Source organism: Photinus pyralis, unplaced genomic scaffold, assembly GCF_008802855.1.
Source record: "Photinus pyralis isolate 1611_PpyrPB1 unplaced genomic scaffold, Ppyr1.3 Ppyr1.4_LG10, whole genome shotgun sequence".
Classification (NCBI taxonomy): Eukaryota; Metazoa; Arthropoda; class Insecta; order Coleoptera; family Lampyridae; genus Photinus; species Photinus pyralis.
The window spans coordinates 11,725,969-11,739,579 of record NW_022170250.1 but is presented as its reverse complement, the minus strand read 5'-3'; the positions used below and the strand labels follow the sequence as shown (position 1 = coordinate 11,739,579).

Here is a 13,611-nt window from a genome sequence, read left to right as displayed (position 1 = left end):
CTTTACCTGCACAAGGGTTGTGCACAATTTGTACCAATGAGTAAGATATGGTAGCACCCAAAATAGGCAACCCGCACTGAAAGTGGTGACATTCTACCCCAAGTGCAAAAATAAAACAATAAAAAAGTCAAAACAAATACTATTGCGATCAAAAATGAATTGCTGTCAAGTCACCTTTGGAATTTTGTTACATGGGAAATCCAAAGGCGACTGGACCGCCCAACGCCCATTATACAGAAATCGGCTAGATAGCGCAATCCTACTCATATGGGCTTACCGACCCTACTGGTCAACGCCAAATATTCTAATCATGCTTTTAACATCCATGGAGCTTAGTTAAATCGGAAAAAATGGCCATTAACATCCCCCTCCGTGGGGATTTAAGGGGCAAATGAGAGTGGCGCCACCTTACAGTACAATCTAAAAACAATTTAATGATAAATAATTCTTTATTTAAATATTTACGGATAATTTAATTTCGCTACGGAGAATTTCTACATATAACTGAGATCCTCCGCTCTCTCCTCACTTCCTCGTCCTTAAAAAGGCTACAGTCCGACTTTAGGATTTCATGCGTGTACTTATACCGGGCGACGCTCTTCATTATATACAACGATCGCCGCCTCAACAGGACGTTAACGTGCAACTCCTTCTCGTCGTCGCGCACCAAGCGCATAACGCAATCGCTGAGGAGACTCAGACCCGCGATCGTGTCGCCGCAAAACTACAAAAGCGAAATTGATATCGGCACACACACGCCCATAACTCGATTACCCTTTCCGAATCGATGTGCGGCTTAATGTAGCCCTTTCGATCGATGTCTAATATGTGAACGTACTGTAGCGGAGTGACGCTAGGCGGAAAGGCCAAAGATCGGACGCGATCGAGAATCTTCACATTGTCGTCGTTCCAGTGCAATCGTTCCGTCTCGCGATATCCGTGAATTGCCTATCGTGAATCAATTATAGGAAGGTAGTCTATCGCATGCGCTACGCAATTACATCGTCCCAGTGATCGTATTCGTACCGTAACGTTTTCAGGTAGGGCTCGATCTCGTTTAGAATGCTCTGTTCTTCATCGACGCTTAAGAAGTTCTCGTAGACGATCATGCTGGTCGCCACATCGCGCGCGTACTCCGCTCGTCCGTTGAAGCTCGACGAAAGCTCAAAACTATTCGGCAACCACTCGGGCACTAAAATTTCGCGTGACAGATGCGGCAATCGGGGGAGGGCTTACCTTCAACGGATTTCGCGTGCAATTGGCGTTTAAGTAATTTCAAAGCGTTTTTGAGCATTTTATTTTTTTTGGCAGATTAGGTTATGTAAGTGTGGCTATTTATATACAGGTGCAAAATTCATACAGGGCCATTTTCATAAAATCGCCAGGGTCTCTTTGATCCAACTGTGGTATTTACTGACATCTGTGAATACGGCGTACTGCTGGGGGCCGCATTTCAATTGATGCTGCAGGACTACGCTGACGGTGACGATGCCGCGTAGCTGCCAAATTCCGTCGTCGGTACGGAAGACCATGCCACCACCCGAATCGCCTACGCACTCGAGGGTATCTGAAACGGGCACTTTAGAGATTTAAGCGGAAGCGGGGTACTCACCTTCGAGAAAGCTGGCGCAGTAGGTGAGGTCGTTGTTAAATTTAACCGAGTAGTTCGCGACCGATACGTTGCACGTGTCCTCCCCTTGTATCGCCATTTGGACGTACATTAACTTTTCTTCAATACGGCCGATTTCGTCGAATCCCCAACCGACCACGCTCCCGACGTTTGTGCCGACCTCCTCCGTCCACAGACAGACCGGGCGGATGATATCGGTAAACTCGACGCTGTTCGTCAGTCGAAGAAGCGCAATATCGTTGGCGTTCGTCTCAGATTTGTAGTTCGGGTGCGGCGAAATCTTGGAAATGTAGCGCGTTTGGGTGCCCTCCTGCGTCCAGTGCTTCAGGAAGTACTTGCCCATGTAGGCGACGAGACGGTCGGGGTTGACGGCGGTCTGCGTGCTTCCCTTGACCACGCAGTGGGCGACGGTCACGATGTGGTCGGGCGATATTAAGGAGGCGCCGCAGAGGTAGGCGATCGTGACGTCTTTCGTGTAGTAGAGCGCTACGTGCCAAGGAAATTGGCCTTTGTACGCGATTTGCGGTTGGGCATTGCTGGGTTGCGTCTGCACGTAAAATGTAATAGATTAGTTATACTTCAAATGCATTTAAACGTTAAGAATTAAGGCCACGCGCACTTTTCGCTCACATTGATTTAAATAGGCAAAAAGCGTAAGTGCGCGTGGGCCTTTAAAAGAAAAAACAAGGTGTACGAATAATTAACGTACGCACTTACCGAGATGGTACCGCAAGTGCTGGTAGGGTTGCTGTGAGGTTTCAGGTGCGATATAAACAGCGGCTGCTCGTTAAAGTTCAACCTATAAGTTTCTCAATAAGATATCTCGCTGTGATAATTGCAGGGGGAGCTTACTCTGTGGTGGAGTCGTCCGTAGACATGACGTTGTTTCGTGATCCAAGATCGGGGGTGACTTGGTCTTCGCTATTGGTAAAGAGGTGTTCGGTGGTGGTGCTCGGCGTCGTGGAGACCACCTCCTCGGGACACACCGTTCGCGCGTTTAGTTTAAATCCGACCACCTGCGGCGGAGGCGCGTTCACGTTGTACTTGACGAAGATGCGTACGATTTTCGGCGTGTGGGCTTTTAAGTTGAAATTTGGGTTTTTGATGACGTATTCAGTCGTAGACTTCTTCACCACTTCTCCAAACCAATTCTACGTTCATGAAATTCAAATATTAGTAGGCCAAATGTCAGTAGTTCAAAGTAACATTAGAGGTTATGTTGTTGTTTTCAATAAAACTTACCCCTAATTGAATAATAGGGCGGTCGAAAGAGACACGTAGCCAAATTCCGTTCAGAGTGGCATCGTTTAACAACGTGATGATGCCAAACCACCGATCGTTATAGGAACTGGTCCGCTCGTACACAAACAGCCTGGGGCACGGCGAAACTTCCAAGAGAACGTTTCCGGCACATTGGCAAAACGCAGCGGTGAGTAAAAGTGCGCACAGCTTCATGGTTCACAATTGAAAACACACTGAAAAGTTGCAGAAGGGAAAAGTGGTTTTAAATAGCACCCCCTCATTAGGACGCAATTAAATAGGCATTTCAATTTAATGGTTTAATTATCTTCACATTATGATACTCCTTTACTGCGTCATTAAGCTAATATTTAGAAAATCATTTGGAAATCACTTCCTTAATCCATTCCAAATATTTCGCACTGTCCGTAAATACCACGTAATGCGCCGTGTCGCACTTGAACTGATTCTGCAAGGCGACGCTGATCGAGACCAGACCGCGCAACTCCCAGACCCGACCGTTCGCCGTCTGTCTGGGAAATACCATTCCTCCGCCCGAGTCGCCGTTGCACACGGAGGTGCCGTTTCGAAATCCGGCGCAGTAGGTGGAGGGGGACGTGAAGCGAACGAAAAATTCCGGAAACGATTGCACGCACACGTCGTCCGAAACCACAGGCATCTTCGCCTGCATCAGTGTCTCGGTCACCTTTCCCGTCTCGTCGAAACCCCATCCCACGACGGTACCTGCAAGATGTCGATTGACTATAACTTATCCAGTGCCTCTACACTTGCTTACATTGCTGGGGTCCTGATACACTGAATTAAAAGAATTACACTAAAACTTGTCTTTGAACTTTGCTCTTGTTGTATCAGGAGAGCATTCTACAGTATGTCTTCCTTGTAAAGAATTTCTCTTTTAGATACAAATTCTCTTTTAAAAATGGTTGTATCAGGATCACAGGCGTGTAAATAAAATTTCTTGTAATATGTTCTCCTAATACCAAATCATCAGTTATTTAATCAGGACAACAGGAATGGGGATTGGGGGGATTCTTGACGTGTTGTGTTCTCCGGATTTTCATTTCAAAGATTGTGTACCAGGAGGGCGCCTAGATTAGTGTTGCGGATTTTTTTAATCAAAAAACAAATGGCTTGTGCCTAGCAAGCTTTGAAAAGGATGATTGAATTGTGATAGCTTTTGAATCATGGAGGCGGGATCTTTCGAAAAATCCTAAAACATCTGAAGGGAATAGAAACATCTGAAAAATGCTGCGCGTGACATTAGGAAACTTTAGACGGTTTATATCAGAAAAAAAACTGAAAATTCAAATTTCGTTTTCATTTTCTCTAACTTAAACGGTCGGAAATGGACGGTTCCCGTTGACACCGTCTATGGGTACTTTTTGTCCTTGAATCTGAATCGGTTGATCAGAGTTTCCATAACACACTCGATCCAGAAGCTAAGGGCTACTTTATAGTTTCGTATGGACGCCATATTGGATTTTTACGGAATGAGACAAGAAATACATTACGTGCGCATAAGTAATGTAATTACCTGTCATTAGACAAGTTAATGTCAGACAGGTTTGCGCTATTGAACAAAAACCAAGCAGTCACTGTCGCATGCTGTGCGTTAGACAAGGAAAGCGAATGACCCCAGCAGTGCGGTTCGTATTTCGTTTGCGCTATTTTATGACTTTGCGAGTTGAAAAACAATCCGTAGTCTGACTTTTGATTCAGATTGGTCAAATTGGTGCGTGTTTGCTTTTCAGAGGAACTAGTAGTACATTAAAACATATGTCCCCCTTGACCATGCAGAAGTACGCCACTGACCACAAATGTAAAGTACGCAGATTGGTAGCAAAACTTTTAAAATTTTGAATACCATAAAAAATCTTGTTTTGAAGGTTTAACCAGTGTTCCAGACAAAATGTTCACCCTGTATATTGTTTTCATGCAGTTGGTTGGAGTTTAAATGATCTTGTTTTTTAATTCTGGGGAAATCGCGACTTTAAAGTCTCAAACTATGAATTCTTTGCTTGATTCTTCAAAATGTTTTGGTGCACATCGTAAAAGAAATGTAATTTCAGCAACCATGGTGCCCCATCTCATTTTGCTGTTACCATTCGGCGTATGTTTTCATATACCCCCCTTGACCATGCAGAAGTACGCCACTAACCACAAATGTAAAGTAGGTACGCATATTGGTAGAAAACTTTTAAAATTTTGAATACCATAAAAAAATCTTGTTTTGAAGGTTTAACCAGTGTTCCAAACAAAATGTTCACCCTGTATATTGTTTTCATGCAGTTGGTTGGAGTTTAAATGATCTTGTTTTTTAATTCTGGGGAAATCGCGACTTTAAAGTCTCAAACTATGAATTCTTTGCTTGATTCTTCAAAATGTTTCGGTGCACATCGTAAAAGAAATGTAATTTCAGCAACCATGGTGCCCCATCTCATTTTGCTTTGACCATTCGGCGTATGTTAGTACATTTTGTGATTAGTAAAGGTAAGTTCATAGCTCTCCGTTCATACGTTTCCGTTTGTCCGTTAGCCAATCAGAAGACAGCAAATATTTAAATTATACGTCGTCCGTTTACGACGGAAAAGTTGGTTGAAGTTGAACATTTACGTTTCCGTTGGTCCGTTTTTAACAAGAGTGAGGTTATGTTTGGTACGTTAACAGCGTTCGCCTATTCGTTCTTCACGGTAATAATCAGATAGCAACGTATTCTTACTTTCGTACCATTTTTACATACTGAAAATCACGGAGGGTGCAGTACAAAATAAAATTTAGGTTATGCTTATACGTTGCAAATGTACAATGTGGACGGATTGCTATGAACCTTAACAAAATTTTCTATCCGTTTGACGGATCAACGCAACGGATTAACGGAGAACTATGAACCCACCTTAACACTATAAAGTCATGGCCTACTAAGTTTTATAATTGCGATATTCAATTTTTTCTGGTCATCTTCCACCCACGCACTAATGGTCCACCCTGTATATTAAACATTTATGTTTGTATTTCGTAATGAACTGTGGACACGTCATGATTTTTGTTGTCTTCTGTCTCATTCCTTAGAAAATCCAATATGGCACCATAGAGTTTACTCTATGATGGCACCCATAAAAATAAGAAAGTGATACCCTGTAGCTTTCACATCTAGCGTGCTATGGAAATTGTGATAACAGATTCAGATTTTACAAAAAAAAGTGCTGATACTAGGTGCAAACGGGAACCGTCCATTTCCGACCGTTTAAGCTACGGAAAATGAAAATTAAATTTGACATTTTACAGTTTTTCTGTGGCATCTTGGTTATTTCCACGAATTTGAACCACCCTGTACAATTATTAAAAACAATCGATTACGCCAAAGCGCCAGCTGATTGCGTCCATGATGCTCATTGGCTCATTTAAATTTTTCTCACTTAAATCAAGGCGGCTGCGCATCAGCTGACAGTTTGGCGAAGTTTTAAAACTTTAAAGGGATCTTTACCTTGTTTGTCAATAACCGAGCTCAAATTCACCTCGTCCGGCCACAGGCAGACCGGACGTACGTAGTCGGTCACGTCGACCGGTGCCTCCAGCTTGACAATCGCTATGTCGTTTCTGTAAGTCGCCGCGTCGTACTTCGGATGGGGCACGATCTCCTCCACCGGTCGATCTTGAATCCCGACGTTATTGAACCTTTGCAGGTAGTATTTACCTGAAAACGACACTGTGTAAATTTAACAACGGGCCGGACCGCGTTTACCTAAATACACGACCACATTCTTCGGCTGCAACGGTACCGTGGACCGTCGGCGTGTCACGCAATGCGCAACCGTAATCACGTGCGAAACGCTAATGAGCGAGGCCCCGCAAATGTACGACAGATCGATTCCTTTCGCGTAGTACAGCGCGGCGTGCCACGGGAACTCGCCCTCCTGCGTCACCATTCCGAAGGTGATCAGCGGTCGCGGTTGCACCTACGAAATCGATAACTCTCCGTGTCGTCGAACTGGGCGTACCTACCACCGTCGTGCCGCAGTTACCGTCCCGCGGCCGAATCCTATCGGAACGGTTGACGAGCGAGACGTTCCCCGGACCGCTTGTCAACAGCATTAGCTTCTCGGTCGTGACGTTTTCCGGATCGTCGTCCTCCGGGCAGATTGTCTTCCCGTTCAATCTAAACGAGACCAATCTGGGTGTCGGCGATTGCGGATCGTATTCGACAAAGAAACGTACGATGTGCGGAGTGTTGGCTTTCAGTACGAAATTTCTATTTTTTACAAGGAACTCCTTGTTCTCGGTTCCGGAGCGTTCGGGCTCGCCGAACCAGTTCTTAAATAAAGGACCGTGACTGTGTGAACACAGGGTGCAGAACTCACCCCCAATTGCAGCGAAGGTTGATCGAGGATGATGCGAAGCCATATTCCGTTTAACTGCTTGTCGGTTAGGAGGGTTATTAAACCGTACCATCGATTTGGAGTCGAACCTTTCTTTTCGTACACGAAGAGTCGGGGGCAGGGGGATGTTTGCGATTTGATTGCCACAAAAAGGAACAGCAAGAACACGATGTTTCCCCTCATGGCGGAACGCCTCACTGCCTCCATAACAAACTAGTCATACTTTGTTTTTAAAAAACTTGGATAACCTTCGGTTTTTCTGCATTGGACAAAGGTTAAGGTCAAAGTGCTGAATATTAATCGCGCAAAGAACACAAAGAATTTGCGAGTTTGAGGTGCGACTTAGCTGTAAGAACGTTCTTCCGCATCAAAGGCAAATTCAAAAATTGAGAGTTGTTTTTGTTACCAAAAAATGAAACATAACCTATGAAAATCAAAATCTTTTCCATCTCGTCTTTTTCACGAATCGTCTGGAATTCATGGTAAACGAATAAAGGGCAAATCTCTCACAATTTGAGCGACACTACAAAACCATTTTTTAAAAAATGACCTCCATAATTTAGTATAAGAAATGGTTTGCCAGTATAAAAATTGGTATCTGGGTTGTTTTGCATACAGTCAGGGGCGCGTTCACTTATCTGAGAGACTGCTAAAGAGATTATTTTTACCCCTGTGAAGTTGGCCTCACCCACATGAAATAATTGGACAAACACGTGTCGACGGTTAGTGCTCGAAACTTATCGTTAGTGCTGTTACATACCGTGAAAAATTAAAAAAAAATCGGGGGCACTGTTTCTAAAAAAGTGTGAAGTTAGCCGCGTCCATACGTTTTTAATTACATGAAACCACATGTGATTATTAGTAGTATGTTAGTGCTGTTTTTTTCTCGAAAATTGCGATTCCGGCATTTCATTTTTCTAAGAAAAACAAAAAAAAACAATATTGTGTGAAGTTGGCTCCATTTATAAGACGTTTTTAAAAAACACACATAGGTACTATACTTAGTGCTACGTTAGTGCTGTTTGCAGATATTGCTGAGCAGATATTCGGAATACGTATTCATTTTATTAGTAGACTGATCCAATTTAACTAGACAATACATAGGTGTAAGAAGCAGGGTTGCCATTGATATTGCACTAGGAAAGGTTATTAATCAAAGAAATTTGTTAGATTGCACCGTCAGTTAATACATAGTGAACCAGTAACACAATTATTTTCGAAAACCTTTTAATCATGCGGCAGCCGGCAACTAGGTATGCAACATTATAGATTTTTTCATTTTTATTTGAAAGATTCAAGGTTAATATTTATTATTTTCTTGGAAATATAAAATCTTAGACTCTCAATGTTCGAGCACCAAACGGCACTAACGTAGCACTATCGATAGTATGTGCGTTTTTAAAAAAAACGAGTCATGGGTGGGGCCAATTTCACATAATATTTTAGTTTCTTTTTCATTTAATTAAAAATGTGGGCTAACTTCACACTTGACTTGACTTTTTTTGGAATAGCCAAAGAATTTGAGTTACTGGCATTTAACAGCACTACTAACAAGTAAAAGTTGAGTGTGAAGTGGGCCCCGTCTCGTTTTTTTTTACTTTTCTCTTGTCATATAGCAGTACTAACGATAAGCTTACTTTACTTAACGTAGCACTTTCGCTTCCATCATAAAAATTCCTTTCAAAAATTTTATCAGGATCACAGAATCTTATGAAATTTATTAGGGGACACCTCTGACAGATTCGTCTGTATCAAGTTCCTCTTTTGAAAATTTGATCAGAAACATGAGAAACTTAATAGGAGACACCCCTCACAAATTATGTTTTTCTGTTCCAAGTTTCTCCTTTAAAATTTTTATCAGAATCGGACCGAACCAAGCTTTCGCGTCCATCATTAAATTATTTTAAAAAATTGTATGAGGATCACAGAAACTTATAAATGTATTAGGGTACACCTCTCACAAATTAGATTCGTCTGTCCCAAGTTCCTCTTTTAAAAATGTTATCAGAATGATATGCTTTCGTGATCGTGATAAAAAATTTCTTTTAAAAACCGGTATCAGGATCACAGAAACTTAAGAAATTTAATATTAGACACCTCTCATAAATTACATTCCTCTGCCCTAAGTTTCTTTTTTGATAATTTTATACACATACTTTTGTTTTCCTGATAAAGATATCCTTTAAAACATTGTATCAGGATCACAGAAACGTATTATATTTAATAGGAGACACTCCTTACAAAATCGGTTTTTCTGTCGCAAGTTTCTCTTAAAAATTTTCAGAATCAGACGGATACCGGTTCTCGATTCCATCATACAAATTCCTTTAAAAAATTGTATCAGGGTCACATAAACTTATAAATGTATTAGAGTACACCTCTCACAAATTAGATTATAAATATTATAAATACATAACATGTCCCAAGTTCCTCTTTTGAAAATGTTATCAGAATGATATGCTATCATGGTCGTGATAAAAAATTACTTTAAAAAACGATATCAGGATCACAGAAACTTAAGAAATTTAATATTAGACTTCTCACATAAATTACATTCTTCTGCCTTAAGTTTCTCTTTTGATTATTTTATACACATACTTTTGTTTTCCTGATAAAAGATATCCTTTAAAACAATGTATCAGGATCACAGAAACATATTATATTTAATAGGAGACACTCCTTACAAAATAGGCCTTTCTGTCGCAAGTTTCTCTTAAAAATTTTCAGAATCAGAATCAGACGGATACAAGTTCTTGCTTCCATCATAAAAATTCCTTTAAAAAATTGTACCAGGGTCACATAAACTTATAAATTTATTAGGGACACTTTTTACAAATTAGATTCGTCTATCCCAAGTTCCTCTTTTAAAAATGTTATCAGAATGATATGATTTTGTGGTCCTGATAAAAATTTCTTTTAAAAAACAGTATCTGGTTTAAAGAAACTCGAGAAATGTTATAGGAGACACCTCTCACAAATTATGTCTTTCTGTCCCAAGTTTCCCGGTATCCCGCCTGGCCCAGTCCGACACTGTATTTTAGAGATTTTGTAAGGGCGATGGGCAACGCAACCGGGCCAGCTCAAGGCAAACGTTCTCTAATGTCATGTAGATATTTCAGAGGTTGATAGCACTCGTCAAAATATGAAAAAAATGCAAATATGTGCGTGGTAAGGGCGTCATTTTGTTATACAGGGTGGCAAAGTTTCAATTTTTCTCTCGTATTTTGCGTTGTCTTTCTTATGTTCTGGGATAATTGTTTCAAATTTGATACTTCAATTATTTTTTACAATCTCTACAATACCAAAATAGTTAGTCGCGACATAAGGGTGTTGCATTTTCTTTGCCACCATGTATATAAACTTTTTTAAACAATTGTCTAGCGCCTACTAAGAGATGTCGCTACGTTACTGCGTAAATCATCGTAAATATTGCTTTTTCCACATTGCTTGTGACCACGTTTCTAATTAATAGTAAAATTTGAATTAATTCGTGGTATTTTCCGAAGTTCAGTTAAATTACTGGCACTGCTAATGGGCTTTTTAAAGGATGAAAGTGGTGGACCGTAACTGCCGGTAGATGGCGCGCGCGCGAACGAACTTTGACACCTCGGGGTGTTTTTGTGCTTTGACAGTTAAATTGAGACGCCATATTCATTTTAATCTTCTTTCTTCCAAAATTGTTAAGTGAAAAATAAATTACGGTAAGTTTTCGCTAATTAGTTCCATTATCTAAATCGATTCTGTATCCGTTTCGCTAATTTTCAATGAATTAACCTGAGGTTGGCGTAACAAAAACAAAGTTTTGACGTTGCAGTCAGCTGATGATCCGTTTACACACTATCCTGTTTTGTCATTACTCATCAGACGCAAATTAATCATCGAACATTTCAGATGGCCACACGCAAAAAGGTACTGCTAAAGGTAATCATTTTGGGCGATTCAGGTGTCGGGAAGACCTCCCTAATGAATCAGTACGTAAATAAGAAATTTTCGAATCAATACAAAGCAACTATAGGTGCCGATTTCTTAACGAAGGAAGTGATAGTCGACGATCGAATTGTCACGTTGCAAATATGGGACACGGCCGGACAGGAACGGTTTCAGTCGTTAGGCGTCGCGTTCTACCGAGGGGCCGACTGTTGCGTGCTCGGTAAGTTAACCGTCCGCTCTGGGTCCGCGTCACTGTAACGTCTCTCTTAGTGTTCGACGTCACCGCCCCCAACACGTTCAAATCGCTCGACAGCTGGCGGGACGAATTCCTAATCCAGGCGTCTCCGCGCGAACCGGCGGACTTCCCCTTCGTTCTCCTAGGCAATAAGGTCGATCTGGAGCCGCGCGCGATCTCCACCAAAAGGGCGCAGCAGTGGTGCCAGTCGAAGAACAACATACCTTACTTCGAGACGTCGGCGAAGGAGGCGCTAAACGTCGAGCAGGCCTTCCAGAGCATAGCGCGAAACGCGCTCACGCAACAGAGCCAGTCGGTCGACCTGTATAACGAATTCCCCGATCAAATTAAGCTCACGAACACGACGAATCGCAACAGTAACGGAGATTCGTGCGCCTGTTAGAATCGTAGCGAAGCAGATCTACATGTCATATCGATTCTTTTAACCAAGCAAGTTCCCCTTATCGAGTAAGGTTATGTTCTCTATTGTGTTTATAATTGAATATTGTATATAAGTAGATATTATTTAAATAAATATATGTACCTACACATAAATTATATCTCTAACGATTTAATTTGATCGTAGCTATTTAATTTAGTAACGGAATTTCCAGTCTAAATGTATTTTTAAGTATCGCTTTCTTTAAATACTTTGGGGTGGCTGCACTCGTGTAGTTTTTACATTAATTTTATGAAAATGTAATAATAATAATAATAAAGTTTGTATATTACACGCAATATTTACATAATAAAAATATGTAAGCAAACTTAATTGGTTCGTGATAAAAAAAAAGAAATGCGGTTTGTACCGTTTCATTAAATGCTATTTTAATTCGGCAAAAATTAACTTAAATCTCTGCGCCCTTCGAAACGCGAAAAAGGGTGCATTTTTCTCATAGTCAAAGTAGTATTAAAGGCGCCGCTCTGAAGCCCCTGGCAATTAAAAACCATTTGCCCATAAACCTAGCAGAACAATCAAACATATTGCATAATTAAGTGCCCTATCCCCGAATTAAATGCTCCTTTTTTTTTTTTAAATTATTTCATGTTCTGCCAGGTTCATATGAACTCAGCAGAGCACTACCTTAAAAATACAAGAAAATGAAAAGTGTACTAACTAATAATTAGGTGCTAATTAAGGGTCCTATTACCGAATTAAATGTTCCCTTTTTTAAAAAAATTCTGACATGTTCTCTTAGGTTCATATGAACTCAGCAGAGCACTACCTTAAAAATCCAAGAAAATGAAAAGTGAACTAACTACTAATTAGGTGCAAAGGTTTAGACCCCCGTTTTTGGGGTCAAGGAACACGATGGAAGTGGCCGGAAGTGAAAAAACGCGATTTCTCATATTTTGCCCAAACTTTTAGGCGGCGAATGCAGCATCAGGGTGGTCCAAATCCGCCATATTGGACACCAACTTGAATGTCGCCCGTTCGGTTCCATTTTCCGACTGGACAGCAGGCAGTTATTAGATTCAGTGGGTCGAAATAGTGGGAAACCACTTGTAATTCAATTGTTTGTTTCTAAAATTCCTACCACGAAAACAAGCGCACTCCTAAATGGGGGAGCGAAAAAGTTCTGATTTCGATTAAAATGGTATCGGGGATTTTTGAACATGAAAATCACGAATCTTAAATTAGTTTTTGAAAACTGCCCGATTTTCTTTTGAAAATTTTTCCCGCACCCCTCTTTCGTTGGAGGGCGGGGCATATGGCCACTTGTAAGGTTTTCCTAGGCGGAGAGACTGCGATCAACACAAACTTTGTTCCCCTTCCCCCCAAACGGCCTATACTTTTGGGTTGAGACCTCATACGTTTTACGTGGGCCAGTTATGGCGCTGTCGATTAAAGGCGATGGAGGGGGAGGCTTTTTGGACAAATTCGGGAAATGCCCTTTTGGCACCTTGTCTTGCTCGTGTATGGTAGCCCGGGGTGGCGCATCTTCCGCAACTCCGACGATTGAAGCCTTCGATCTTCCTACCCTCCTAGACGAATTTAATGAGAATCCTTACCGCTAGACGTTTTGGAGGAGAACGTAGCTAGTACTGGGGCCGTGAAGAGGGGGGGGGGGGTGAGTACTCTCCGTGAAAGAAACAAAGGTTTAATGTTTCCTTTTCCTACACTTATTATCGTGAGATTTTTGTGCACCTCCCGGTTCTACATTATAAGACTAATTTAA

General features: G+C 41.4%; 4 protein-coding genes across 6 annotated transcripts; 1 reads left to right on the top strand and 3 right to left on the bottom strand.

Moving 5' to 3' along the window:
- Nucleotides 1-430: 430 nt before the first annotated feature.
- On the bottom strand, nt 431-1,346 carry LOC116161031 (alpha-ketoglutarate-dependent dioxygenase alkB homolog 7, mitochondrial). Its single transcript, XM_031474218.1, has 4 exons — nt 1,237-1,346; nt 1,002-1,192; nt 775-948; nt 431-724 (listed from the first exon to the last, which is right to left on the bottom strand). Exons 1-4 carry the CDS (start codon nt 1,292-1,294, stop codon nt 482-484), a joined length of 666 nt encoding a protein of 221 aa, XP_031330078.1. The 5' UTR covers nt 1,295-1,346; the 3' UTR covers nt 431-481.
- Nucleotides 1,335-3,167, bottom strand: LOC116161025 (serine protease gd-like). Its single transcript, XM_031474211.1, has 5 exons — nt 2,873-3,167; nt 2,483-2,781; nt 2,348-2,429; nt 1,613-2,177; nt 1,335-1,567 (listed from the first exon to the last, which is right to left on the bottom strand). Exons 1-5 carry the CDS (start codon nt 3,083-3,085, stop codon nt 1,371-1,373), a joined length of 1,356 nt encoding a protein of 451 aa, XP_031330071.1. The 5' UTR covers nt 3,086-3,167; the 3' UTR covers nt 1,335-1,370.
- Nucleotides 2,928-11,991, top strand: LOC116161032 (ras-related protein Rab-7a). 2 transcript variants are annotated; one of them, XM_031474221.1, is made up of 3 exons: nt 2,928-3,059; nt 11,158-11,416; nt 11,467-11,991. In XM_031474221.1, exons 2-3 carry the CDS (start codon nt 11,158-11,160, stop codon nt 11,832-11,834), a joined length of 627 nt encoding a protein of 208 aa, XP_031330081.1. In that variant the 5' UTR covers nt 2,928-3,059; the 3' UTR covers nt 11,835-11,991. The 2 variants fall into 2 exon arrangements, with proteins under 2 accessions (XP_031330081.1, XP_031330080.1); XM_031474220.1 differs by lacking the exon at nt 2,928-3,059 and adding an exon at nt 10,808-10,967.
- On the bottom strand, nt 3,175-7,835 carry LOC116161026 (limulus clotting factor C-like). 2 transcript variants are annotated; one of them, XM_031474213.1, is made up of 5 exons: nt 7,249-7,835; nt 6,896-7,201; nt 6,633-6,846; nt 6,375-6,584; nt 3,175-3,613 (listed from the first exon to the last, which is right to left on the bottom strand). In XM_031474213.1, exons 1-5 carry the CDS (start codon nt 7,471-7,473, stop codon nt 3,249-3,251), a joined length of 1,320 nt encoding a protein of 439 aa, XP_031330073.1. In that variant the 5' UTR covers nt 7,474-7,835; the 3' UTR covers nt 3,175-3,248. The 2 variants fall into 2 exon arrangements, with proteins under 2 accessions (XP_031330073.1, XP_031330072.1); XM_031474212.1 differs by having other exon boundaries at nt 6,893-7,201; nt 7,249-7,834.
- Nucleotides 11,992-13,611: the final 1,620 nt, after the last annotated feature.

What these genes read in the sequence shown, in the direction of transcription:
- LOC116161025 (XM_031474211.1), bottom strand. Translation starts at nt 3,085, where the DNA reads ATGAAGCTGTGCGCACTTTTACTCACCGCTGCGTTTTGCCAATGTGCC. An exon ending in GCCCTATTATTCAATTAGGG is followed by an intron (nt 2,782 to 2,872) that starts GTAAGTTTTATT and finishes TCATGAACGTAG; the next exon opens with AATTGGTTTGGAGAAGTGGT. An exon ending in ACGGACGACTCCACCACAGA is followed by an intron (nt 2,430 to 2,482) that starts GTAAGCTCCCCC and finishes AGAAACTTATAG; the next exon opens with GTTGAACTTTAACGAGCAGC.
- LOC116161026 (XM_031474212.1), bottom strand. Translation starts at nt 7,473, where the DNA reads ATGGAGGCAGTGAGGCGTTCCGCCATGAGGGGAAACATCGTGTTCTTG. An exon ending in GTAACTGCGGCACGACGGTG is followed by an intron (nt 6,847 to 6,892) that starts GTAGGTACGCCC and finishes TCGATTTCGTAG; the next exon opens with GTGCAACCGCGACCGCTGAT. An exon ending in CTCGGTTATTGACAAACAAG is followed by an intron (nt 3,614 to 6,374) that starts GTAAAGATCCCT and finishes GACATCTTGCAG; the next exon opens with GTACCGTCGTGGGATGGGGT.
- LOC116161031 (XM_031474218.1), bottom strand. Translation starts at nt 1,294, where the DNA reads ATGCTCAAAAACGCTTTGAAATTACTTAAACGCCAATTGCACGCGAAA. An exon ending in AATACGATCACTGGGACGAT is followed by an intron (nt 949 to 1,001) that starts GTAATTGCGTAG and finishes GATTCACGATAG; the next exon opens with GCAATTCACGGATATCGCGA. An exon ending in CGCACATCGATTCGGAAAGG is followed by an intron (nt 725 to 774) that starts GTAATCGAGTTA and finishes TCGCTTTTGTAG; the next exon opens with TTTTGCGGCGACACGATCGC.
- LOC116161032 (XM_031474221.1), top strand. Translation starts at nt 11,158, where the DNA reads ATGGCCACACGCAAAAAGGTACTGCTAAAGGTAATCATTTTGGGCGAT. An exon ending in GGCCGACTGTTGCGTGCTCG is followed by an intron (nt 11,417 to 11,466) that starts GTAAGTTAACCG and finishes CGTCTCTCTTAG; the next exon opens with TGTTCGACGTCACCGCCCCC.